We start from the raw sequence: 26,936 nt of genomic DNA on the forward strand, positions 1-26,936 counted from the left end.
GTTTCGGATGCCTCCTGGACGCCTCCCTGGGGAGGTGTTCCGGGCATGTCCTGCCGGGAGGAGACCTCGGGGAAGACCCAGGACACGAGAGACCATGTCTCTCGGCTGGCCTGGGAACACCTCGGGGTCCCCCCCAGAAGAGCTGGAGGAGGAGTCTGGGGAGAGGGAAGTCTGGGCGTCCCTGCTTAGACTGTTACTGCCGCGACCCGGCCCCGGATAAGCGGTGGATAATGGATGGATGGATTTAAAGTTGTCATTATTATTAGCTATTACGGTATTATTTTACTGGTTCTGATCCACTTCAGATCATCGGGTGAATGTGGAACCTGAAAGACAATGAGTTTGACCTTCCTGATGTACGGAACCAAAGTCTGAGAAGAAAAACAGTAAGTGCATCAGACCAGATTAAAGGGCAGACGGCTGAACTAGGACAAACTCTACCACTTCAGAGGAAAACCACCAACTGTCCTGAAACTATCTGTCCAAAGTTCAGTAAAACACACTTGTAGTTAAATATGAACTGACTTTATTGTCATGGCTGAGCATAAAAGCTTTTTTTTTCCTTCTACATGGTTGGCATGAGATGTTGAAGTCGACATGGCTGTTGTTTTTGGGTGTGGTGGTGCAGGTTTTTAGGTCTGGTTGGACTAGTTTGGCTGACTTATCATATTTTACGTCCAACATGTAATGACAAGACGTTCCCTTCAACTCAGACACAACATGACCATGACAGCAGTTAAAGTCTTTATATTTTTATGTGTTTTGTATTTTATTTGCTAGATTTTTTCCTATATTGGGCATCTGTGGCTGTTTAAAGCACTGGATAAATAACATGGTTCAGACACATTCAAAGTCAAGCACTTTTAAGGGTCATTTCACATTTTTTCCAGCTCAGCACCAAACATAAAATACACATCTATAGGAATACATATACTCAGGATTATATTTTCACTTTTTAATCACTATGATGTTCATTGTTTTATGCTATAAACACCTAAACTTACGTTTCCTGAGAGTAAAAAGTTTAGAAGTTAAAGACAGGGAACGCAAAGTTTTATAAAAAAAAAACAAAAAAAAAAAACAGGGAAGCACTTCCCCGAGACAAAGATTAAGATAAAATGTACTTGAAATCAACCTGAAATTATGTGGAATATTTTGACATAAAGTTATATTTTTCTAAAGGAATCGTCTCTCTGGAAGTAGCTTTGGCTTGAGTTAATATTAAAAAATAAATAATAAATCACATCAGTTAGAATTACAAGCACTTTCAAGCACTTCAACTAAAATTTCAGCACTTTTCAGACCTTGAAAACATGGAATTCAAGCATTTTCAAGGATTTCAAGCACCTGAAATAAAGTTGGATTGGACGATCTTATACTAGTAGTAGCAAGAATATTTAATTTTAATATTCAAACATGCATACATGGTTTGATTTTTGTATGTGGGTGATATGACCAAAATGTTACCATAATGAAAAAAGACTTTGTTTTGCTATTTATCGCAACAAATGTCAATTCCTAAATTTTTTTTGGTGCTGACTGACATATAGAGAATGTATAATGTTATTATAGGTTTAAAATCATTAAAATATGGCACAAACAACAAAAAAGACTAAATAATAACAGTGCAAGACAAAAAAAACCTAAAAACTATAAAACACAAACTATGAGTGCTTACTTCTTATGTTTATATGTATACAGCCTTTACAGTTTTTATTACTATATTGTTTGTTTTTTTGCTCTATGTACACTTTATCCGGTTGCTGCCTTAATCACTGAATTTCCCCGTTTTAGGATCAATAAAGTTTCATGTTATTTTAATTCATAAAGACCCAAACTGTTTCATTCCTGTTGATCCATTAATCCTATCAATCTATGTCAACAATTGGTGTAAAATACAGTTCTTCATCTTTTCATGGTCATCAGATATGACCATATTTGGACGTTCAGAGGCTCCATAGTTACTGTGGAAACACTGTCATCTTCTACAACATTGATTCACCAGTAAAACCCATGGAGTTGGATCAGTGACAGTGGATGGACACACTGGGTTTATGTTCAGTCAATGACAGATTGTGATGAAAAAGGCAGTTTTTCTTCAGTTTCTGTTTTTGATACAATAACCCTCAACTTTAATCTGAGCTTTTATGAACATTGACATGATCAGTGAATTAAATACAGGAAAATACCTGATTTTCACTGAAAAAACACAAAATACAGAGCATAATATTATGATAAATGGTGATAAATCACTTAAAGAAAGGTTAAATAAAGAGGAGAAATCGTTTGCCACAAGAATAACACTGGGGTCTTTATGGGTTAAAATATTAATTGAAACTGCTGAAACACTTTACAATACTTTCAGCTGATAATGTAAATAAATTCTTATCATTATTCTTTTATCTCTCAGCTCTATATGAGTCTGAAACAACACAAGATGGACAGAAGAAACCAAACTCTAACTCTAACACCGCACATGCATATGCAATGAGTTTACATGCAGGCGCCGATTTAGGCCAAAGGGCATCAAATGGTCCATATATAGGGCAGTGGATCTGTATGTGAGGGGGCGGGTGGAAACCTGGAGCAGGGGATCCGCTTCAGATACAGCAGTGTGGAGTCCAGATCCAGATCCAGATCCAGATTCCCACCGCTGTGTGTGCAGCTTTCAGATGACAACAAAAGTGAACATGAGCTGATGGTGTGTTTTTGAGCCACAATGACAGGGTTTAGAAACTGTCAAACCCAGTTCAGGGGCCACATTCAGCCCAGTATGAGCTCAGGTGGGCCGGACCAGGACAATATGAACAGGGAAAAAAGTTAAATTACATACTGAAAACCTACATCTACAAAGCATCCTTCAAAAAATGTGAATAAGCTGAACAAATATGAAAACCTGAACATGTTAAGAGCAATAAGTGCAATTTTAACAATATTATGTCACAGCTTCTCATTTACGCATTACAACTTATAGATAACAAAACATTTAGGGCTTTGAAAGTCGAGCTCATATATATCTACTTCAAATTCTCCTCGCACCAGCAGTTAAAGGTATCACTGTCAACTGGCTGACACCAAATGGTTCCAGTCATGGGAAGACGGTGTATGGGAACTCTATAGAATGGAGGATAAAGCTGATAATTTAAGGCTCCAGAGGGAAAAACTCCTAAACTGCTGAGGAGATGGGCCCCTGTGCTGGTCATAATGTTTTGAACCAAAAGAGGAACCCCCCCCCACCCCAATAGTTCTGGTTTTGTCTTATTTTGTTTTATTTTGCTTTGTGTCATTTGTCTGTGTGTACATTTGTTGGTATGAATCTATCTGACATGATACTTCAGTTTGTCGTCTTTGAGTATGTACAATCTAAGTCTTATGACTGTATGTTGAATGTCTGTGTCCAATAAATAACTAAAAAAAAAAAAAAAAGGAGAACTAAAAAAAATATATTGGAACTTAATTTTGATTTTTTTCCCCGTGGCCCTAATGCTCTTCTGTAGGTCTGGATGTGAAACCTGAACTAAAACCAGTATCATATGCTGTGTTTCCACTACGTGGAACCGGCTCGACTCGACTAACAGATCTGATTCCTGCAGACCGTTTCCATTCCAGGATACTACTGAGTCTACAGTACCTGGTTGTCATAGCAATGCGGCGCATTACTTCTGTGTCGTCTACTCAGAGTTGCTGATAAACTCCCTTGTTGTGTGTTGTCTCATCAAACTCCTGCTGAATGTTTGCGTCTGAACCTCCAGGACAAACCATGGTGTAGTTCTACAGACTGTCCTCATGTGGATTCACCTGCCCACAGATTTACTGTCAGCTTCTGCATCTGTTTTTGTAAAGGGCGGGGCACAGAGACGACTCTGACCAATCAGTGGTCTGCAGTGTTTACACAGTGTCACCTTTTAGAATCTGGTCCCCAGTCCTGGAACCTCCGCGGAGGTGAGACCAAAAAACTAGTACCGGGTACCAGATTCCAGGTCCTTTTTCGTAATGGAAATGCAAAAAGGTTGAGTCGAGTCGAGCCGGTACCACGTAGTGGTAACACAGCATTAGTATTTCACAGATTCATCCGTCGGCCGGACTGGACCCTTTAACGGGCCGGTTTTGGCCCGCGGACCACATGTTTGACCCCCATGTTTAGAGTAACCCATAAACCCGTGCAGACAGAAGGGGGTACCCGGGCTGGTCTGGACCTGCAGGATGAGCCCCTGTGCACATGGACTTACTCTGGGACAGGACGAACTTGCTGGAACAGGCCGTCAGGTTGCATCTCCGGACCGGGCTGATCCGGTGGCCCAGGGCGGAGGAGGGTCTGCCGAGCTGCCGCTGGAGCCGCACCGCCAGCGGCCGCAGCACCGACGACAGGCTCACCATGGGCACAGATACGGTCTGTGAGCTCCGGGAAGGTCCTGTGGGTTCTGTAGTTCCAGTAGGTTCTGTGGGTTCTGTAGTTCCAGTAGGTTCTGTAGTTCCAGTAGGTTCTATAGGTTCTGTGGGTTCTGTAGTTCCAGTAGGTTCTATAGGTTCTGTGGGTTCTGTAGTTCCAGTAGGTTCTATAGGTTCTGTGGGTTCTGTAGTTCCAGTAGGTTCTGTGGGTTCTGTGGGTTCTGTAGTTCCAGTAGGTTCTATAGGTTCTGTAGTTCCAGTAGGTTCTGTAGTTCCAGTAGGTTCTGTAGGTTCTGTGGGTTCTGTAGTTCCAGTAGGTTCTGTAGTTCCAGTGGGTTCTGTAGGTTCTGTGGGTTCGTCAACACGGCCGGAGCCTGTGGAGCTGTAGGCGGACTCTCTGCCTCCTGTATCCGGGCAGAGGCGGCGGAAGGAACCGGAGGCGGAGTCACAGTGTTTCCAAATGTTGATACCGTCGGTTCGGCCCGGTTCAGTGATGTCCTTTCCGCCTGGGACCGTCGGTAACCGAAAAAATACAGAGTGTGTTTACGGCGGTTCAGAGGAAGGAAGAAGGGGCTGCGCGCGGACCAATCAGAGGCCTCCGCTGAGGGGCGGATGATGATGACGTCAACAACAACTGGAACCACAGTGCATCCAACCCAAAAGCACCTGAGGAGGCAAACATAAGGGCCGCGGACCAAAACCGGCCCTCTAAAGTGGTCCAATCCGGTCCAAGGGATGAACTTGTCAAATGTCAAAATTACACTGAAGATATTTACAATTAAAGATGGAAACAAGTGGTTCCACACACAACAACCCCGCCCCTCAGAGGTACTGTGTCATATTAAAGCACTGATGTCATCATGTCTGTGTGTGCTGATGTCATATCAAATAAAGTGAAACAAAACTGATGTTTTTAAAGACATGTGAAATGTCACCCATTATAAGGAAATGAGAGAAAAACAGATTTAAAAAATTCATAAAAAATGTAAACTTTGACCTAATTTAGTGAAAATATAACCACATCTATTCTGGGTCACTTGTGATCTATAAACCTAATTATCTCCACCAAGGAGGTTCTGTTTTTGTCAGCATTGGTTTGTCTGTGTGTGTGTGTGTGTGTGTGTGTGTGTGTGTGTGTGTGTGTGTGTGTGTGTGTGTGTGTGCAAGATAACTCAAAAACTTATGGACAGATTTGGATGAAAATTTCAGGAAATGTTGATACTGGCACAAGGAACAAATGATGAAATTTTGGTGATCGGGGGGGCACAGTCATTTTTGCTCTTTTGCAAAATTCATCCCATATTCGGATTGGACGCTTTGACACCTCCATGTTAACATATCAAAAGTGGATAAACCATCTGAAGTCACATGATCTTTGTCAGATTACAGAGCAGTTTTTGTTGGGTCACTGCATTTCCTTCCATCTCTAAATCACATTTGTTCAGATAAATTTTCATTTAATTCAGTGGTGACTTGTGTTGTTGTTGTTGTGTTGTATCATGTACTAAAGACACGTCACACTGTGTCCAGACTTCACCATGTGACCATCAGACTTTAATCCCTTAAATGCACACACCAAATATTTACCACAGTACAACCAACACACATTCACCTTCTGATGATGATCCACTCCAGCACTCGTCTGTTTTAACCTCAGGATATTTCAGTAGTAGTCTCTGAAGACGTCCACTGTGGAGGACCGACCCTGCCATATTTGATAACATAGACAGAAATACACAAATGGCTCAATAAATTAATTCATCTACTAATACATGATACAAAAAAAATTAAAAGGCATTTTCTATGACGTTATCTGTAAATGTCACAAAAAATGGTTGTATTATAATTTCTAACATTTTAGTTTAATTTTATGTTAAAAACCCTTATTTACTCTAACATTTCATTTTCCATACCATTTATTATGATCTTATTTATATTTTTTCTTCTTTAATTTTTATCCCTGCATTTATTTTTTACATTGTTTTCTATTTACATTTTCTTTATCTCTGTATGGCCCCAAATGAATTCATTTCGATATTTTATTTTCATTTGACATTTTAATTTATTGGCATTTTATTTACACATTTACCTCCCCAGCATCCCCCCTCTTGTATTTTCTTCCTCTATTTATGTCTCCAAGCTTTTTTATTCATCCGTCTCCTATGTTTTATGCTCCAAAACTTCATAGAAAATGCCTTTTAATTTTATTTATTTATTTATTTTTGTCTCATATTTTTGGAGCATAAAACACAGGAGACGGAGGAATAAAAAGACTTGGAGACATAGAGGAAGAAAATACAAGAGGGGGAATACTGGGGAGGTAAATGTGTAAATAAAATGCCAATAACACCCACGTTGAAGTAAATAAGGGTTTTTAACATAAAATTAAATTAGAATGTTAGAAATTACAATACAAATAACCATTTGTCACATTTTACAGATAACTTCATAGAAAATGCCTTATATATTTTTTTGTATCATGTATTAATTTATGGAGCCATTTTTATATTTCTGTATATATTATTAAATATGGCAGAGTCGATCCTCCATAGACGACTACGGTGGCCCAGAGGTGCATCACCCCAAAAAATTATCCACTATAAGAAAAAAGAGAACAGCCCAAAAATTATCCACTATAAGAAAAAAGAGAACAGCCCAAAAATTATCCACTATAAGAAAAAAAGACAACAGCCCAAAAATTATCCACTATGAGAAAAAAAGACAACAGCCCAAAAATGATCCACTATGAGAAAAAAAGACAACAGCCAAAAATTATCCACTATAAGAAAAAAGACAACAGCCCAAAAATTATCCACTATAAGAAAAAAGACAACAGCCCAAAAATTATCCACAATAAGAAAAAAAGACAACAGCCCAAAAAATTATCCAGTGAATATATTAAAATAACTTGATTTTTAGCGCATTGACCTCCACTTCTGGTGGGTTACTTCATTAGCATTAGCCACATTAGCTGAAGGCCTTAAAAATTTTCAGCCTATGCTTTTATTTTTTGTGGTGGCCTTAATTTTAAAGCAAGAGACCTTTCAGGTAAACAGCGCCCCCTTAATTGAAAAGGTGGATGATGTTTTTTTTTTTCTTATAGTGGATAATTTTTTTGGACTGTTCTTTTTTTTCTTATAGTGGATAATTTTTTGGACTGTTCTTTTTTTTCTTACAGTGGATAATTTTTTGGGCTGTTCTCTCCTTCTTTCTTATAGTGGATAATTTTTTTGGACTGTTCTTTTTTCTTATAGTGGATAATTTTTTGGGCTGTTGCACCTCTGGGCCACCGCAGACGACTGATATCCAACAGACACAAATAAAGAAGATGAAGTAACCGTCTGTATATGTTGAGTTTATTGTCTTCATCAAATTGGTCCAAAAGGCCTTTCATCAAGTTCCGATCACAATGAAATGACACAGACACAGGTTCGACCGGACTAAACCAGTCGGAGACCGGCTACACTTAGCAGTCGTTAGCGTAGCGGTGCCCCCAACAGGTCTGGATCCAGTTTAACCGCACTTTAGATCAAATGAACTGGTCCTTCTCAGAGGTTGTCGTTTTTTTTTTAATTTTTTTTAAGCGTTTTAAAGCAAAATGTGACCTGTGTTCTCAAACAGATCCAAGCCACACTCACAAAAAGATACCGTTAACATTAAAACTACAACTAGCCTGATGCTAAGCCGCTAGCGCTCAGCCTGAACATTGATTTGAGAAGATAACATTAGCAGTTTCACAGGACGCTTGGTTCGCTCCGGGGTGAACTTCAGTCAAGTTTGTGTAGGAGCTGGACGCCTCACTGTGGCCGTTGTGTGGAGGGCAGGGTTATGCATTTGCAGCCAAAATGTTTCAGATGTAGAAAAGAGGTAGCAAACCGACAACACCCACGTCACAGTGTGGCCAGACCCTTCATCAGCGCCTCTGCTTTAGAAAAACTGGTACCGTACGTGTACAGACGAAGACCCTCCAGTCCGTCTGAAACCTTCCCCTCAACAAACACATAAATATTACAACCCAAGGAAATGTTTTGGTTTTAAGTCTTATTCATTCTTTTGTAACTCGACGACAAAGCACAAACACCCTGACTTGTGTAGCATGAGAAATACAGTAAGTTTATAAAAAAATACAAAAAAGCACTTTTTTTTTAACCATCAAGAGAAGCATTTTATAGGGATCAGAAATGAATAAAAATAACAAAAAAAGGTGTATGTACTTTTCAAAACCTGTAGAACCTATTTACAGCATCATGTGAGGTGGAGCAGAGGGAGTATGAAAGCACAAAACAGTCTGAGGGGAAAAGGAAGTGACCAAATATGAACCGGGGCAGTAAGTTGTTCTTCATAAAAGAGGGTGGTTTTATTTGAGCCTACTGTCCGTCTCGAAGTCAAAATGTCAAACGTTCAAAGAGACTGTGAGATGGGGGTGGAGGGGGCGGGGCTAGTCCAGAGCGATGATATCGTCGTCGTCGTCATTGTCGGCTGCCGCTCCTGATTGGTCCGTCCGCGGCCGCTTGATGGAAGTTTCGCCGGTTTTCTGCGTCCGAGTGCTTCCTCTTGGTGCCGCTGGGGGTCGCCGCCGTTCCTGCCGCCGCGCTGGACGACGCCCCCTCCTCGTCAGAGTCGACGATCATGATGTCGTCATCCTCCGCTCGAGCTGAAACGAGGCAGACAGACGGTCAACGCTCAAACCAAAGTGACGTGAGCTTTTAAAAACACGCATTTAAAATAGAAAAAAGAGCCAAGCACAGAGAATAGTAATAAATAATAATAATAATAATCATAGAAGAGGAGAAGTGACTGAAATGTAAACAGATTATTACACTTTATATTGTACTAATTACTCATTATATACTTGGACTTAGACAAACTTTGTCATTCAGGTATGCACAAGGTGTACACAGAACGAAATTTCGTTGCATTTAAGCTCGGGACAAGAATCTCATGTAAAGTGCTAAGTTATATAATAAATAATGATATAATAAATAATGATAAAATACTACTAGGGATGGAAGGATATGAACGTTTCATATCGCAGTTATTGTGACCAAAATTACCACGGTTATCATGATCACGATATTGTTGAAACTGTGCTAAAATGTTCAAAAAGTACTTAAACACACACTGAAATAATTTAACCAAGTTGTATTTAAAAATAAATAAATAAAATAATTGGTACAATGTACCTTCTGTTGCAGAAACATTAAAATATTAACCCTTAGTGGTCTGAGCCTTTTTTGTCCGATTTTCAGTCCTTTTGATTTTGCCTTTATATACTATATAAACAAATGTTTACTATACCCATGTTTGGAATCTGTTTTTTCTGCACAACTTCATTTATTTCATCTGCCCATTACTGTTTCACTTTAACCTACGATAAAAACATAAAAGGCCAGAAAACACAAAAAAAAATATAAAATCCAATTTGAAAAATGTATATAATTTATTGCATAAATAACACACATATGCTTATTGAACCTTTTCACAGACTTTAAAAGTGAATATTGGTTCCAAATATTAGGTATAGAAAATTAAAATTGTAATAAATTAAAACTATACTCAAATATTTGACATAAAAGCAGATCTTTACATCGGCGTTTTCTCCCCTAAAAGTGCAGTAATCAAACACAGTTATCATGATAATTAGAATTTAAACAGTAATACTAACCGTCTGCAATTTTACAGCGGTTTATCGTTAAACCGGTAATCGTTACATCCCTAAATACTACTATACAGTTATTAAAAATGTATGTCCATGTGTGTAAAATACAGCAGTGATTTAAAATGCACAACAGGGATAAAAAGCAGCAGTCAAACATATCGTAGTACGAACATTATACTGTACTAATTACAGGGTTCATACACATTTTTCAAGGTCAAATTCAAGCACTTTTAAGGGTCATGTTCTAATGTTTCCAGCACAGCACTTTATCGCTGGAGTCAAATACATATCTACAGAAATATATATACTCAGGATTTTATTTTATTTTTTAAACTTTTTATCACAATGATGCACATTGTATTATGCGATAAACATCTAAAATTATGTTTCATGATAGCACAAAGTTTAGAAATTAAAGGAAAACACAAAGTTTTATCCAAAAAAAAAAAAAAAAAAGGGAACCACTTGACGTTCTTCAGACACACTCGCACCGAGACAAAGATTCAGAATAAAATGGACCTGGAGTCGACCTGAGAATTTACTTTTTTGGCATAAAGTTTTATTTTCCTAAATGTATCACCTCTGTAAGTAGCTTTGGCTTGAGTTCATATTAAAAATAAATAAATAAATCAGTTATAACTGCAAGCACTTTCAAGCACTTCAACTAAAACTTAAGCACTTTTCAGACCTTGAAAACACAACATTGAAATTCAAGCAATTTCAAGGATTTCAAGCACCTGTATGAACCCTGTAATTAGTAGGGGTATTAGAAAATATTGGTTCTGCTGTATATTGTGATATTTCATTTCACAATACTGTATCGATATTAAAAAAGTACTGCATCAATATTTTTAGTTATTTATTCAAATGCAGATATTGTGGAGGTTCATTTTTGTTTTTCTTTTTTGTTAATGTTTTATTTATTCCTATTCAACACTTTTATTCAATAATGTTCGTTCCTTTGTTGGGATTGAACTCAAATCCTGTTCTGATGTTAGTTCTGAACTAATAGAATCTGAACATTTGAACTGGATCTGAAACTGGAATGTCTGTAAAACAGGATTTCAGTTTGAACACAGGAACATTTTGGGATATAACATTAGATCCTGTTGTGACCAAATAAAAATGTGTTTAGTATTTGTGCAGATTTCTGCTGTAATTCAATTCTTCAAGGAAATAATCATTTAAAAAAAAAAAGAAATAAACAAAAATTACCTTTTTAACAGTATCATGATATATCGTATCGTGATCCTAGTATTGTGATTTGTATTGTATCACCAGATTCTTGCCGATACACAGCCCTAGTAATCAGATTGTGTAGCTGAATGTTGCGGTGTTATTATATTTGCACATAATGAGCTGCACCACAGTGGGTTATTGTTCAGTTGTGGTTTGAGCTATATACATATATATACCTATATACATGTTAAAATACAGGAAGAGTTTACAGCTGAATATAATTTCAGACTGCACTTGGGGTCAATAGGTCATGTGCACTGATCTGAAAACAGTTTACTGTGACTGGGTCCAAACACAGTCATGTCCCGTCAGAGCGTGAACTTTAATAGATCGCCATTCCAACATTTATTTCAATATAAAGTCGCTCCTTGTTTTGGATAATCCCTTATGGTCCAACTAAAGCAAAAAAGAATTTAAAAGTAAAAATGTGGGTTATTTAGCAACACTAATCTCTCTAAATGTCTCTAAAATGTCCCGTCAGAGAGATTTCGAATACTGTGTTTTGACCCAGTTGTTCAGCTCTTTTGCCAATAAACCTGAATTTCTTAATCACCAGCTTCAGAAGAACCTGGACTACATATTAACGATGAAACCGCAGATGTAGAGCTACAACATACAAGGACACTGTGCTGTCTGTATGTCAGCAGTGTTACACAGTTTCAAGTTGGCTGCATCTACTTTTCTGTTTCAGGACTGAGACCCAACAGCTCCCCCTGCAGGCACTGGGTTACATTTCAGAGTCTGATACAACTCCTATAAGGATCACCATTGATATTATTGGAGTATTTGATTTTCTTTTTTTGTGATTTTTTTTCTCTGCTCATCTCATCAGGCAATGGGTGAGAAATCTGTTTTTTTTTCTGTCTGTCTTTATTGTCTTCCTCCCACCATCTGTTTTGTGGAGGGCAGGGTTATGCATTTGCAGCCAAAATGTTTCAGATGTAGAAAAGAAGTAGCAAACCGACACCCACGTCACAGTGTGGCCAGACCCTTCATCAGCGCCTCTGCGGAAAAACCACCTCTTGCCAGTGCAAAAACTTTTCATTGAAAAACAAGAGTTTTGGCTAAAGTGCCATTAGGTAAATTTTTATGCGCAAGTTATATTCACGCAATTTGAGGATCAATGGAAAAGCGACTACTGATACAAAGGAAAGAAAACAGGATTCTTTTTCCACATGCTGACCTTTAGAGGAGGTTGATGGCTGGGCGGAGTCCTTGTTGCCGTTGGTGATACTGTTCACATCCTCCTGGTTACTCTGAGGCGGTGGGGCTTTGTCTGGAGCCTCGCCCACCACCTCAAACTCCACATCCCTCTCAAGTTCCTCACTGTCAAAGATGACACATGTATGTTAATATACAATGGAGCGACAAAAAAAACAAAAAACAAAAAATGCAACATGTTCATCATGTGTTTAAAGTTTAAACATGTTCACGGAGCTGAAGTCGGCTCCAGAGGACGTACGTGTGCAGGACATTAACCAGGAGTGTGTAGTCTTGGAGGAAGTCGTCGACTTGGAGACGGCTGCCGTTACGGATCCCAAAGTCAGCAAGAAATTTGCTGTTGTTGGCTGTGAGTAGAAACAAGGATGAAAATGAACACATACTGCACGAGGAGAGGATCCATTTAGTCATAGAGCACAGATTTACTTCAGCAAAACTCCAGTTCAGACTGACATTGAAATAAACATTGATCTTTTCATAATAGAATAGAGTTCATTGTGTAAAATTACAGATAAATGTGTGTCCAGAGTTCAGCCTTGTTGGACAGAATGTGCAGATGTCAGTGTAAATCACGCACGTGTTTTGGTTTTGTCCTAAACTTGCATCATTTTGGGATAACGTATATTCAAAAATTGTTAACATACTAGGTTATGCAATCCCTAAAACATGTTTGATGACGTGTTTCAGATGTATTATTGGTAATAATGTAATCAAAAATAATAGATATTTGTTTAAAATACTATTTGTAGCCTGTAAAAAGGCTATTACCAAAAAAAAAGTGCCGATTAGAACCACCTACAACTAATGACTGGATACAAACTGTGAATGGAATATTTGAGATGGAGATTCTGACCCATAGACTGAGGACTAAAGAAGAGCAGTGTCATGATAAATGGAAGAAATGGACAATTTTCATTTAAACGTCACATTACAATTGCATTACAATTGTTAGTCACAAAGATTTTTTACGGTCAGTGTATCCCAAATGTCCCTCAAGTTTGTATTGTACAGAATTCAAACAATAAAAATATAGTAACAAAAAAAAGAATAGACTTTATTGTCATTGTGTGTGCAGTGAAATTAGGAGTGCTACTGTAACAAAACAACAATAATAAAAACAATACATAAAAAAAGAATAGAGTGAATATGAAATTACAAAAACTAAAAATAAGAAAACAGAACAGAAAATTTTCACAAAAGCAAAAATATGAATAGAAAATAAATTGACAGTATGTATATCTATGAACTTGAGTCTATATAAAAATAGAGCATTTATGTTTGGATAAATAATGCAATGTTATTTTTATGCACTTAAGCTAAATGGCAGTTCTATGTAAAACTCCAGGTCATTCAGGAGCCATTGTTCTGCTCCAAGTTCTGGAAAATATTCTCTTTTAAGTTCCCCATGAGTTCCGACAAAACACCTTAATGAGTTTCACTGCACCTTCTCCAGTCTGGCCAGTACTTTGTTTTTGTTTTTTTTTTAATATATAGACTGATGGGTGTTATTCAGGGTTCCCACAGGTTTCTACATGTTAAATTTAAGACCTTTTTGACACTACTTAGAACAGAACTTAATGGCCATTTCACGGCCATACTGACAAGAATTTGTGACTCCTAGAATTTAGAAAAACGAATTCATTTAGTCCAGCACCTTCATTCCCATCGTTCCGAGTCATTTCTCACCAGGGGCTGCAAAGTTGGTGATAATCCGTTCCAAATTTCAACATAAATTGTCGGGTTGGAACTGAGTCGACTAACGTTATTTTCTTTGCAGTTTGGACACATTTAAACACAACACAGCAAACAAGTTTATGGCAACAGAACTGAAGACCTACAATATCAAATTTAATACCTTTCAAAGACTTTTTTTAAGGTATTAAATACAGATTTGTAAATTCAAGACTTTTTAAGACCCCATGGGAACCCTGTTTTATTGAGGGGCTTGTCTGCACACATGCCAGGATGCACTTTCAGTGTCAAACCCCTGCTCCTCCGCTGAATGCATGTGTAATCTTTACACGTCTTCCTCTCAGCCTGTATCATCATCCTCATTCCTCGTCTACTCTCTGCTCGTTCCTCCATCTGCTTCTCACTCTCTTCTGGGAAGTCATTATTAGCACTTTCATCATTTCCCCAGTTCATCATCCTCCATCTGCTACCTCTTCTTCTTCATTTCTACATCTCTAAAAACCTCAAGGGACTAAACAACTCACACAGAACTAGAGAAAGTAAAAGAAAAAACAAGTCTTGCTTGCTCCTTACCTTCTGTCTCCCCTTCCTCTGAGGAGATGAGGATGGTCCCTTTTCCGTCTTCTATCTGAACATCTGGAGCCACCATACCAAACCTCTCCTTAAGGATCTGAACAAACATCATATCACATCAACCCAAGTTAAATAAATAAGGTCTAGTGTTGACCTCCATAAAGAAGTACTAGAGCTTTATCTTACTCTGTCCTGCAGCGAGAGGACCATGGTTTTGTGGACGTTGAGTTTGACTGTGACTTCAGGTTTGCTGGCGCAGACGTAGCAGTTGGCGCTGGGCGGGTCCAGGACGCACGGCACCAGCAGCTTCTTCCTGAGGTTCGGACACTTGTTCAGGAAGATCTGGGGGCGTGACCAAGACCAAGAAGAAACATGATCAGTGATGGGAGTTCATACAGTATCAGGGAAGTGGTGACTACTGTCAAAAGGGCATAAGAAGCCGTTTTATTTCAGGTTTCACATTAATCTCAATCTGACCTATGAATGAAAACTGGAATATTTACCCCAAACCCTTCCTTTCCCTTCCAGTTTAACCTGGACTTCTAATCCCATTTCATGTCACAGTGACAGTTAGGGATGGGAATCGAGAACCGGTTCTTTTTGGGAACCAGATCCCAGTAGCTTGATTCCTTAGAATCATTTGCCTGCCATCACCAGATTTTTGCCAATACACAGCCCTAGTTGCAATGAATATAAATAAAAGCCACTGTTTTTTTTTTGGGGGGGGGGGGGGGCAGTTTGTAATCTAGACTCGTCATCTACTGAAACAGTCATTAGTTGCAGCCCTAATAAACATATTGGGCACCGGTGGCTTTTACTGTGACTGTGGTTTCCAACAAACAATCTCTAATGAAGCTGTTAAATTACACCCTTTAGAGATCCTGCTGAATGATAAAATTAAGCAAAACTCGTCAAAACAAACTACTTGGACTAGTTATTAGGATTAATATTGGTACATTTGGTAGCTGGACTGACCGTGCGACAGGACTCCACTTCTCCAGACAGGATCTTCAGTCCTTCCAGAACGATAAGTCCAGCGATGACGGCGTTGGTTGTAGCAATAGCTGGAATGATGTTACCTGCCATAGCTAAAAACACCAAATAAATGAGTTAAACCGTAGAGACAGAGGTTGTTATTCATATAAATCATATCATCGAATTTCACTTGAATATAAGAAAAGTCTACATGAATGTTGATAAAAGTTGCCATCTCTTGAGCCTCTTCAGACAGAATACAACATAACAGACTGTGTAGCACCTGAACTTCAAAAGTATGAACCAACTCACACTTGACATCAAAACGACTCTTCATGTTCATGCTAAAGATGTGCATACGGAGGTTGGCTGCGGCAGTGACAAAGTCCATGGCTGGAGGATCATCCTGACAACAAAACATGTGTGATTTTATGTCATTTGTCTCTCAGGCATGAAAACACTCCACATCCCATTGAATTTAAGACAGTTTAACACTGAATATCCTGTAGACACTCTAATCCAGGGGGGTCAAACTTATTTTAATTCAGGTTCCACATACAGACCCAATGTGATCTCAAGTGGGCCAGACAAGTAAAACAGTCAAATAACAAAATAATAACCTATAAATAATGTTAACTCAAAACCTTTATGTATGTTTTAGAGTGAAAAAAGTAAAATGACATTATGGAAAATGTTTACATCTACTAACTATCCTCTTAAAAAATGTCAAAACCATGAACAATCTGAAATTTCTCAAGAAACACAAGTGCAATTTTAACAATATTATGCCTTAGCTTATAATTTACACATGTACATTAAAACTTACAGATCACAGTGGATCTACAAATACACAAATCATTTAATAACAAACAGAATTTTGTTAAATTGCACATATTTCTCTAAACACATTTCATGTTTTTCATATTTCCTCAGGTTACTCACATTTTTTCTGAAAGGATAGTTTGTAAATGTAAACATTTTCATGTAATTTTACTTTTTCACTAAAACAAAGAATTTTTAAAAATCATTTATGGATTATTATGAGTACTAACACGCTGACCGATGGGGAACCACAGGTCATATTAATATCAATATCTAGGGACTGAAGTTAGTAAATGCGTCGTTCCTGTTTTTAACTTAATTTCCCATCATGCAGTGTGGTACTGCGATTCCCCTCAAACATCATGGGCATAGCAATGCAATTGTAAGGCTACTGTATTCCAAAATTACTGATATCTCTAAAATATCGGTCCTATCAACTTGCCGAGATATTTAACATGGAGATGGGACTATTCCTCAACTGTAAGAACCAAACTGGCCAATTAAAAAAAATCTCAATTTCTCAGAACTGTGCAAATACACACACACACAGATGCTCTGAAACCTTCCAGTATTATGCTATAGATTTTACTGGTCTGACCCACTTGAGATCACATTGGTCTGAATGTGGCCTCTGAACCAAAATAATTTTGACACCACTGATGATTATCTTCAGTGTAATTTTTGCATCCCATAGGTCAGATTAGACACTTTGGTGGGCTGGTTTTGGCCCTCACCCCTGCCCTAATCCAAACTGTTTGCTTCCCCACATTAAAAGCTGTAAAAGTTTATTCATTAGTGCACTGTGTGAAGACCTTTTCTCTGAGCTACCTTGTCCCAGACGAGCTCAGCTCCGTCTCCCTTCTCCTGCAGCTGGGTGCGGAGCGTCTCCACACTGTGCTGGAACAGCTGGCAGTAACCCCAAACGCCCAGAACCTGCTGGTCCTTTAAACCTGATCCTGGAGACTCCTCTTGAGGACACACTGGGGCATAAAACAAATACTGCTGAACACAACGTACAGACACCTGAGAGAGCGAACTGACAAGAGTTACTGAGCGAAAGTTCAGGTAACAACTCATATGAGGATTCATTTTAATGCAACTTATAGTGACTGAACTCTGCACTGAAAACCCAGACAGACATTATGACAATATTTATTTACTTTTAACTTATTAACTGAAATATCCAAGATTTTTTTAGATTTTTATCGGACTGACTGCTATAAATGTATTGTACCTTGTGTGCTACATGTAATATGTATGTACGGTTTTTAGACTGAATCCCAATTCCACCCTTGGCCCCTCCCCTTCCATTTTCCGCGTACATGTGAAGGGGTAGCGTTGTCCTGATCCTCGATTAGACGTAGGGGAAGGGCTAAGGCGGAGGGCTGTATAGGCCTCAAAATGGAGATTTTCCAGGACTACAGTACGAACACAGGGGTAGGAGAACTTTCCTGTAATTCTGTTTGAATCATTGGCAAGATGGAGGTAAACACAGCAAAAAAAGTGCAGCAGTGTGATGAAAGGAACACACAAATGTGGGAACTTTCTTTGTAAACAACTTAATCATTTGATCAACCGTTTAATGCAGTTTCAAGGTGTTCTAGATTGCATTTCTGCGGTTCACAGTTGATAGGCACAAAAAAATGACTAAAGCCCATGGAACAGAGATGGTTACAGCTGCTGGCGACATGGAGAATACTTTCAGAAACAAAGTTGTCGCATCTGTTTATAGTGACGTCAATGACTGATGATGACGGAACAGGTTGCGAAGGATTGTCCCGTTTCATAGGAGAATGTTTCAACCACTACCCCTTGCAGCTCCATTTCAAGGGTTAGTGCCAAGTGCAAGGGCCAAGGGGTAGGGCTAAAGGGTGAATTGGGATTGGGCCTTATGCCGTGTTTCCACTACGTCGAACCGGCTTGACTCAGCTCGACTCGGGTACCAGGTCCTATTCCTGGAGACCGTTTCCATTACAGGATACTAACCACTTTACAGTACGTGGTCATGATAGCGATGCGGCGCGTTACTTCCGTGTCGTCTGCTCAGAGTCGCTGATAAACTCGCTCGTTGCGTGTTGTCTCGTCAAACTCATGCTAAATTTTTGTGTCAGTCACCAAAGACTGAATCTCTTGACTGAATGGTGTAGTTTTGCAGGCCGTTATCATGTGGATTAACCTACCACTATATTTACTGTAAACTTCTGCATCTGTTTTTTGTAAAAGGGCGGGTCACAGAGACAAATCTGACTAATCAGTGTTCTGCAGTGTTTACATGTCACATTTTAGTATCTGGTCCCCAGTCCTGGAACCTCGGCGGAGGTGATACCAAAAAAGTAGTACCGGGTACCAGATTCCAGGTCCTTTTTCACAATGGAAACACAAAAAGGCCGAGTCGAGTCGAGTCGATTCCATGTAGTGGAAACGTGGCATTAGAGTGTCTTTTTTGGAGGTGCACCCAAGTCTCATTGTATGAAAATACAATGACATTAAAAACTCCGATCATGATTGTGAGAATCATTGTGTTACTGCACAAACATTATGAGCAATAATGAAATGTGAAATGGATTAGGTTAGAAAAAGAAAACTAGGACACTTTTTTCTCCATTTTAATATTTACATCTGATGTCTAGAAGTCCATCTCAGAATTAATCAGAACTAAAACTATGCTCCATAAATATTTGAATATTTAATAGACATACCCCTGTTCTCCAGCTGCTGCCAGTCCAGAGGTGTTGGAGCTTTTCTCTTCTTCCACAATTTGTCCATGGTGAGCAGATACATGATGTCATCTTTGAACAGCTGGGGAAGAAAGTCAATATGTTTAACAACATGTAAATACCCAAACATTTAGAAAAAAAGAAGAAATGAAGCACAGGATTGATACACCTTTTCCACAGAGTTTAACTACACTTGAACTGTTTACACGCCATAAACGACCAACAATCTATAATTGACCGCGTACAGACTATATTCTATCCCTGATTACATTCCATGCACAAAATACTGTTGTTCAGTATAGAGCTGCACTTGTCCCACTTTTTTCTTTTTTTTTTTTAAACATTTCCTACTGTTGGCAGATGTTCCACTGTGTGAACTCAGTCGCCCTCTTTCATTCCTTTGAAAACACCTTCACTGATCAGCTTTTCACTGTGTGCTGATGTACAAAAACCTGTTCTCATCCTCTTTGAAAATGTTTAGAAGTAGGTGTAGGATATTTTATTCAGAGTCTGCATCTATGCGAGGATTAATGGGTGTTTCTCAATAACAACGAAGCATCGTTCAAGGACTCAATTATACAGAGTTACATCATCAGTCTGTGGAAGAATCATAGGGTTACACTAATGCAGATACTTTGCTAAACTAATATTTTCCTCTATATTTGAGCATATCAGGTAAAATGAGGAGATTAAAAAATGCTGGCATCACACCTCAATGCACACGTATCTGTTGTTTGCTTTGTGTAATGGTCATATAGGTGCATAAGTCGGTGCATTACCTGCAGTATATTGGGTTCAACATGGACACATTAACAGTGAAATCTAAAGAACACACTTCAATAACCCAAACTAACACTTAAGATAATTAAAGTTTATGTAATTTATCTTGTTACTGCTTCATGACAGACAGAAGTCTGTGTCAGATGTGTCTAATATGATCCGGTCTCTGCGGTTTAAAGGAAAAGAAAAAGAAACAGTGCTGTGATCATGATTAAATAAAAAAACCTCAATATAAAAAAATAAAGATTCAGTCACTTCACTGATGCAAAATGTATATAAATATAATTAAAAGATCTAACTAAGCAAGAAAAGGGATTCATACACAAAAGCAAATACAATGCACTTATAAATGGACAATCGATAGGAAAATAAAACCATAAAAAAATAGAATTATTAAGTAAAAATAAAAGAATGGATAAGATCATAACAAAAGGGAGCAATATCATTAAATAATCCAAATTATTACACGACCTGTCAAACTCAGAATACTGTCACTGTCAACACACCCTTCAAAACGGCATATCAGTGGTAGCTATTTGTATATTTCCTGTTCACGCATTGCACTGAAAATCTGTTTTCTGTCAGTGCAGTGGCCAGCCATCACAAATACAAATTTAATTTGATCTCTAATTCAGAATGCCATTGATGCACCATGGGAAGGTATAATACGGAGGGAAAAAAGCATTATTGTACAAAAAAAGCCTGAGCTTCTTTTTATCTGATCCATAATCAGCAACCAGAATTAAGTGGATGCTAGCTTAGGCCAAAATAAACAGCATAAAATAACCAAAGGAAGAAAGTGTAGTCTTAATTTAGTAAACATTCATTAATCAGAATCTGAGAAAGAATAAACTGAATGAAAAGGTCCAACAGTGTTTGGTCCAAGAAAGCCAATCTACAAAGAGGAAACTCAAGTATCACTAAAACATGGACTGGAAAGACCAACTCTATGACTGAAATGACAACGAAAACATAAATGTTTGACGAACTCAGCTTATACCTTGTTGAAAAGCTTGACGGGGTCATATCCTGTGGAACGGGCCCAGTCTTTGGTGGACACACGTTTGATATCTCCGTCCTTTTCTGAGGCTGTGGCGCGAGCTGCTGCCTCCTCTGGTTTCCCTGAATGCAGAACAGTGCATGCTGAGTTTTACCTACATCACTTCCAATTCATGTTGAATTTTATAAACTAAAAAAACGTCATAATAACAAAAACTCTGTCCATTGCTTACAGGCTGCCTCCGGGTCAGCAGTGTCTGGTGACACTTCCTGATCTGCATCCTCTTCTCCAAAGAGCTGACTGTGGTTACAAACAACAAAGAAAACATGGTGAGTATGAGAACAAAGTGTTCTATTGTGGATTTTTTCACTCTACTAGTAGGTTCTTAGAGCATGTCCAGCGCTAGCCTGGTGAGGTGTCACTGCAAGTTGGCCATGTCTGCACATATTCCAAATAAAACCTGCTTCAGTAACAATGAGCCTTACTAAATGGAAGAAAAAGGAAACTGTTAAATTTTTGTTTATTGCAAGCCAAACAAGTTATTTCTTTGAAATGGAAAGATATTCAAGGACCGACGGTTGAACCAATGGATTAAATAAATGTCTTCTAACCTGGCACTGGAAAAGCTGATAAGCTGATAAAGTAAAGATCAAAGACTTTTATCAGATCTGGACACCTTTTTTTGCAATTTTTAAAGGACTTGTCCATATACACAATTAAGTTGTGTCTGTCAAGTATGTTTTGTTGCACTGGGAGTGGGTGCTATTGTGTGCATGGGGGGTGGTAGGGATTGTTTTGATGCGTTTGTGTTGTTGCCTGTTCTTATAAAACAATGAAAACAACAATAAATATATTTATGGAAAAAAAAAACCCAATGAGCCTTACTTGAAAAGATATTTTGCCCAGACGATACAGTGAATGGGTTCAGATGGCGTATTTCTGATGGTGCATCCTGGGAAGGTCTTCTGAGTGGGCTTAGGTTGGCACTCGTAGCACTCTGTCAATCCCTGGAAAACAAAGAATGAAAGGCAAATAAATAAAATGAAACAAAAATAAAGGGATATTACTTTAATCAATATGATAGTTTTACTAGTAGAGCTGAAACGATTAATCGACTCAAAGTGATCCAAAAAAAATCATTCAACCACAATTCTCCTGAATCAAAGCTTTGTTTCCTTCATTTCTCTGCTGTTAAACATTGGTTCCACTGTTGTGTTTCATACGGACGCTTATTGTGACGCACAGAGAAGCTTCAGTTCAGGAAAACTGCAATAGAATATTTCCCTTCGATCAATTCGAGTCGATTAATCGAATCGTGAATTTTTGCATTCGCTTCAAGCACCTAATCGATTAATCGTTTCAGCTTTATTTACTAGACAGTATGGATCTGCATCTCCATCACTGAACCTAAGGAGATAAGCTCTTCAAAGCACTGCCAATCCCACATGTTAGAGTAGAGGTGTCCTATAGTAATTTGTCACGAACAGTTTTTCAGAGGAATTGACCCGGTCATGTCAAGTACCAGCGTATTTACAATAATTTACAGAGAGCATTACATTATGGGTTCCTTGTACAACTAGTATTGCTAGGGCGAACATATATATTTAAATCTGTCGTCTGAATTACACCTAAAACCAAGTCCTTCTTCCCTGTTTCTAGTTACACTTTCATAACAAACCTGAGCTTTGGTAGCATCAAAGAGCTTTGTCAATACTCAGACCTGACCCGTAGACTTGGTGAGCAATGACCACTGACAGCAGAGGCAATAAGAGACACCTGAGAAAAGGTTTTCTTTAAAATGAAATTGAAAATGCCCTGTACGCTACTTTTGTGTGATCATTTTTCTGTGACAAAATGCTGGCAAAGCAAATCAGTGAAAAACACCACGCCCACTGGACAGGCATATTACCCAGTGTGTTTTTTTTTTTGTTTGTTTTTTGAGTGACATGTTCAAGACATGTGTTTGTTCCGTTACCTTCTTAATGACAGTGACTTGTCCAAGGTATCCAGCAGTGCCGCTCTCTATAAGAGGGATGTCTGCTGCCAAACACATCCTGTTCACATGGTTACGGGCCGCTAGGAAGACAAAACAATCAATCAACCAACCAATAAAAAAATACCTATTTCGCTTCTCATTTTGTTTTGTCATCAACAAAAAATAACTGACAGTGAGATGAGTTTACCTCTGTTATCTAGAGCATTCATCACCAGCATGAACTTCCTGAAGAATTCCACATTGTAGTCAGGGCTGTGGGAAAAATAAAAAGATCATAACATTTACAGTTTAATAATAATAAAAGAAAAAGTTTGCGGTTTACTAAATGTCCAACAGAAAATAAAAACACGTACTTCATGATGCTGTCATGGTAGGCAGTAATATTTGCAGTGGGACAAAACTGCAAAGCACTCTCCTTGGCCACCTGCAGAACAACAGGAATAGGATGTAAAAAAAATAAGGCAGATGAAACAATTAAAAAGGTCAAGTCTACGGTCCATCAGCTGACTGACAGTCACCACTGACACATCAACAAACCTGTGCTTTGGACTTGCCAACATGCTTCTTTTGAAAGAGGAACTGACGGTTCAGGTTGCTGACATCAATTGTGTCCAAGTCGATCTGCAGAAAAATACATTCACAATGATTAACAAGGATTTGCCTAATATTAGTACTACTACATGTGACATAATGTACATCATCAACTAAAAAAAAACAGTAATGCAACTTGGTTAGATGCTTTTTATTGCTAACTCCTTGTTAGATAAGATACTTGTATCTCTGGATCACTGTTACTAAACTACTGCTTTAATTCACTCGTGTCCCTGGGGGACAGTCAGAGCTCGGTTCAACTCCTTTTGTTTTTTAATGTACTTTAGCATACACAGGGCAGCAAAATAACCATTAACCTACAACAATCTATTTTGAATACATTGAGGGAATTTAATAAACAGTCATGATGGAAACATGTTTATGTTTTACAAAATATTTATTTGTCCTAAGGGAATGTGTGTTTTGGAAATCTCTGATATGACATGTGTCTACTTTTTCACTTTCTTGTGTACGATATGTTGTACACTTATTTAAAAACTGTGAAAAATGTTGTAGTCGTGATAAAATGACTTAAGTTAATAACAGTCTCCTATACATTCTCCTATTCATTCATTTATTTATTTAGCAGGGACAGCACACATTAATGAACATTTCTGTAAATGTGCCAGTATTAGCAAAAATTTTTCAACTGTTATTCCTTGGGGTGTTAGAAAATATTGGTTCTCCAATATATCGCGATATTTCATTTCACAAAACTGTATCGATATTAAAAAGTACTGTATCAATATTTTTAGGTGTTTATTCCAATGCAGATATGGCGGAGGTTCATTTTTATTTTTCTTTATTGTTTATATCTTATTTATTATTATTTAACACTGCTTTATTAAATAATGGTTATTTGAAGCATCCTAAAAGCACTTTTTTCTGTCTGAGAGGCAGATGGTAGTTCCTTTGGAAACTAGGAAAATTAGAAACATTTTGTGATATAACATTAAATCCTGTTGTGATCAAATAAAAATGTGTTTAGTATTTGTATATATTTCTGGTGTAATTCAATTCTTCCAGGAAATAATCTAAAAGAAAAAATTTTTTTTAACAGTATCATGATATATCGTATCGTGATCCTAGTATTGTGGTTTGTATCGTATTGCCAGATTCTTGCCAATACACAGCCCTAGTTGTCCCTGGGTAAGATGTAAAGTGTCAGCATTCAGAAAATTAGAAACATTTAAAAAATAAAGGCTACACCCACACATTACATAGCATTAGTTCATACACACACATTACATAGCATTAGTTGTTCACATATACAGTATACACAGTTAACCTTTAATCTAACCTACATAAGTAGATGCATATTAACAACAGCAGATACTGGTCTGAAATAGAGATGAAACGATTACCAGTGTAACGATAACCCGCGGATGGTTAGTATTACTGTTTAAATTCTAATTATCATGATACCCGTGTTTGATTACTGCACTTTTAGGGGAAAAAACCCTATGTAAAGCTATGATTTTATGTCAAATATTTGAGTATAGTTTTAATTGATTACAATTTTGATTTTCTATACCTAATATTTGAACCAATATTCACTTTTAAAGTTTTTGAAAAGGTTCATTAAGATCTTTGTGTTATTTATGCAATAAATTATATACATTTTTTAAATCTGAATTTATATTTTTTTGTGCTTTCCAGCCTTTTATGTTGATATAGTAGGTTAGAGTGAATAACATAATAATAGACAGATGAGATAGATGAAGTTGTGCTGAAAAAAACAGATCCCAAACATGGGTATAGTAAACATTTGTTTATATAGTATATAAAGGCAAAATCAAAAGGACTGAAAAACAGACAAAATAGGCTCAGACCACTAAAGAAAATATTTGAATGTTTCTGCCAAGAGAAGGTGCGTTGTACCAATTATTTTATTTTATTTTATTAAATACAACTTGGTTAAATATTTCACTGTGTATTAGTACTTCTTGAACATTTTGAGCACAATTTCAACAATACCATGATAATAATGATAACCGTGATAATTTTGGTCACAATAACCATGATATGAAATGTTCATATGGTTCCATCCCTAGTCTGAAAGAAGCTGGTTACACTGGTCTACAAGGAAAATGCTTCCAGAACAAAAGTAATGAAATTTTACCACATGAGAGTCACTGATAAAGAAAAATCAAGTCAAAAATGCTGGTTGGCTGAACTTTCCAAGATACAGCCTTGGGTCAAAATGTGAAATTCAAGAATTAACGAGAGAATGGGTTTGACTCAAAAGGAATATTTGTCTCAGAGCTACAAGATCTACTTCAGAACACTGTCTGCACATTAGAATACATTCACTTTACAGGTTCTATTTAGTGGAAGATTTATAAAACTATTATATAAATGTACATAAACCAATATATATGTGTAATAACACTTCATCATATACCTTGAAAACATCAGCAAACCGGCACTTCTGTCATTTATTTTCCAATTAATCTTATTAAAATACGTAACATTTAGCACATTTAATGTCTGAAGCAAATCATTTCTAAAAAATTGTAGACCAGTGGTATTAGTTTGTGTGGACCCAAACACATGCACTGACATCCTGAAGTGCTCAGCTGTGAACATCCGCCCACAGAAAACACTTATGGTCAACTGTGGAACACCTGCCCGAACACGGATATGTGTCACTCTATCTACACAATCTAGTAAAACCTCCTGGAAATGTTTGCAGCATCGTATAATCCGACATAACCAAACAAAGGTTGTCTAACGGTGTGAGTGTGTGTGCGTTGGAGCCCAGCCAGCCGGTCTGCTAGCCGGCCGTCCACTGCCAGGTACTTGGTTAAGCTAACTCAGCGACGTTAATGGCGCCAAAAAGCTCCTGCTACACCGCTCCCGTACCGTTAACGGTTCCGTTATTTCACGCTCGGGCTCCTTTATGCAACTACACCCCCCTGGATAGAGAGGTGTCAAGAAATCCCACACAACTCTCTCTGAGGTGGCACGTCTCAGGAATTAGTCCGAGCCCGCACACCTAACCTTCAGGCGCAGTCTGGGCTACACAAAGACCTGGGTTAGCATGGAAGCTAGGTGGCTAGCTAGCAGAAGCCGACAAACGCAAAACAAACACATTGCTACAGACCACTTCGATATTTTTGAAGCCGGTGAGGACGAGGTTCTTCAGCAGCTCACAGCCGATCCCTCCGGCTCCCACCACCAGCACCTTACAGGTGGAAAGGGAGTCAGCCAGCTCTTTTCGGAGGGAACCCACTAGTTGGACCATATTGATCGGCTAGAGACAGAACCAGAGCCTGCAGA

The 26,936-nt window shown here is 38.1% G+C and overlaps 1 protein-coding gene across 1 annotated transcript; it reads right to left on the bottom strand.

Moving 5' to 3' along the window:
• Window positions 1-7,728: 7,728 nt before the first annotated feature.
• On the bottom strand, window positions 7,729-26,901 carry LOC115420532 (SUMO-activating enzyme subunit 2-like). The gene is made up of 17 exons (XM_030135851.1): window positions 26,761-26,901; window positions 23,601-23,684; window positions 23,417-23,487; window positions 23,251-23,315; window positions 23,043-23,143; window positions 21,953-22,074; window positions 21,300-21,367; window positions 21,068-21,189; window positions 19,270-19,369; window positions 17,399-17,550; window positions 16,061-16,154; window positions 15,749-15,861; window positions 14,960-15,115; window positions 14,774-14,870; window positions 12,750-12,855; window positions 12,471-12,613; window positions 7,729-9,043 (listed from the first exon to the last, which is right to left on the bottom strand). The coding sequence occupies exons 1-17, from the start codon at window positions 26,899-26,901 to the stop codon at window positions 8,859-8,861; spliced, it is 1,920 nt and encodes a 639-aa protein (XP_029991711.1). The 3' UTR covers window positions 7,729-8,858.
• Window positions 26,902-26,936: the final 35 nt, after the last annotated feature.

Source organism: Sphaeramia orbicularis, chromosome 6, assembly GCF_902148855.1.
Source record: "Sphaeramia orbicularis chromosome 6, fSphaOr1.1, whole genome shotgun sequence".
NCBI classification, from domain to species: domain Eukaryota; kingdom Metazoa; phylum Chordata; class Actinopteri; order Kurtiformes; family Apogonidae; genus Sphaeramia; species Sphaeramia orbicularis.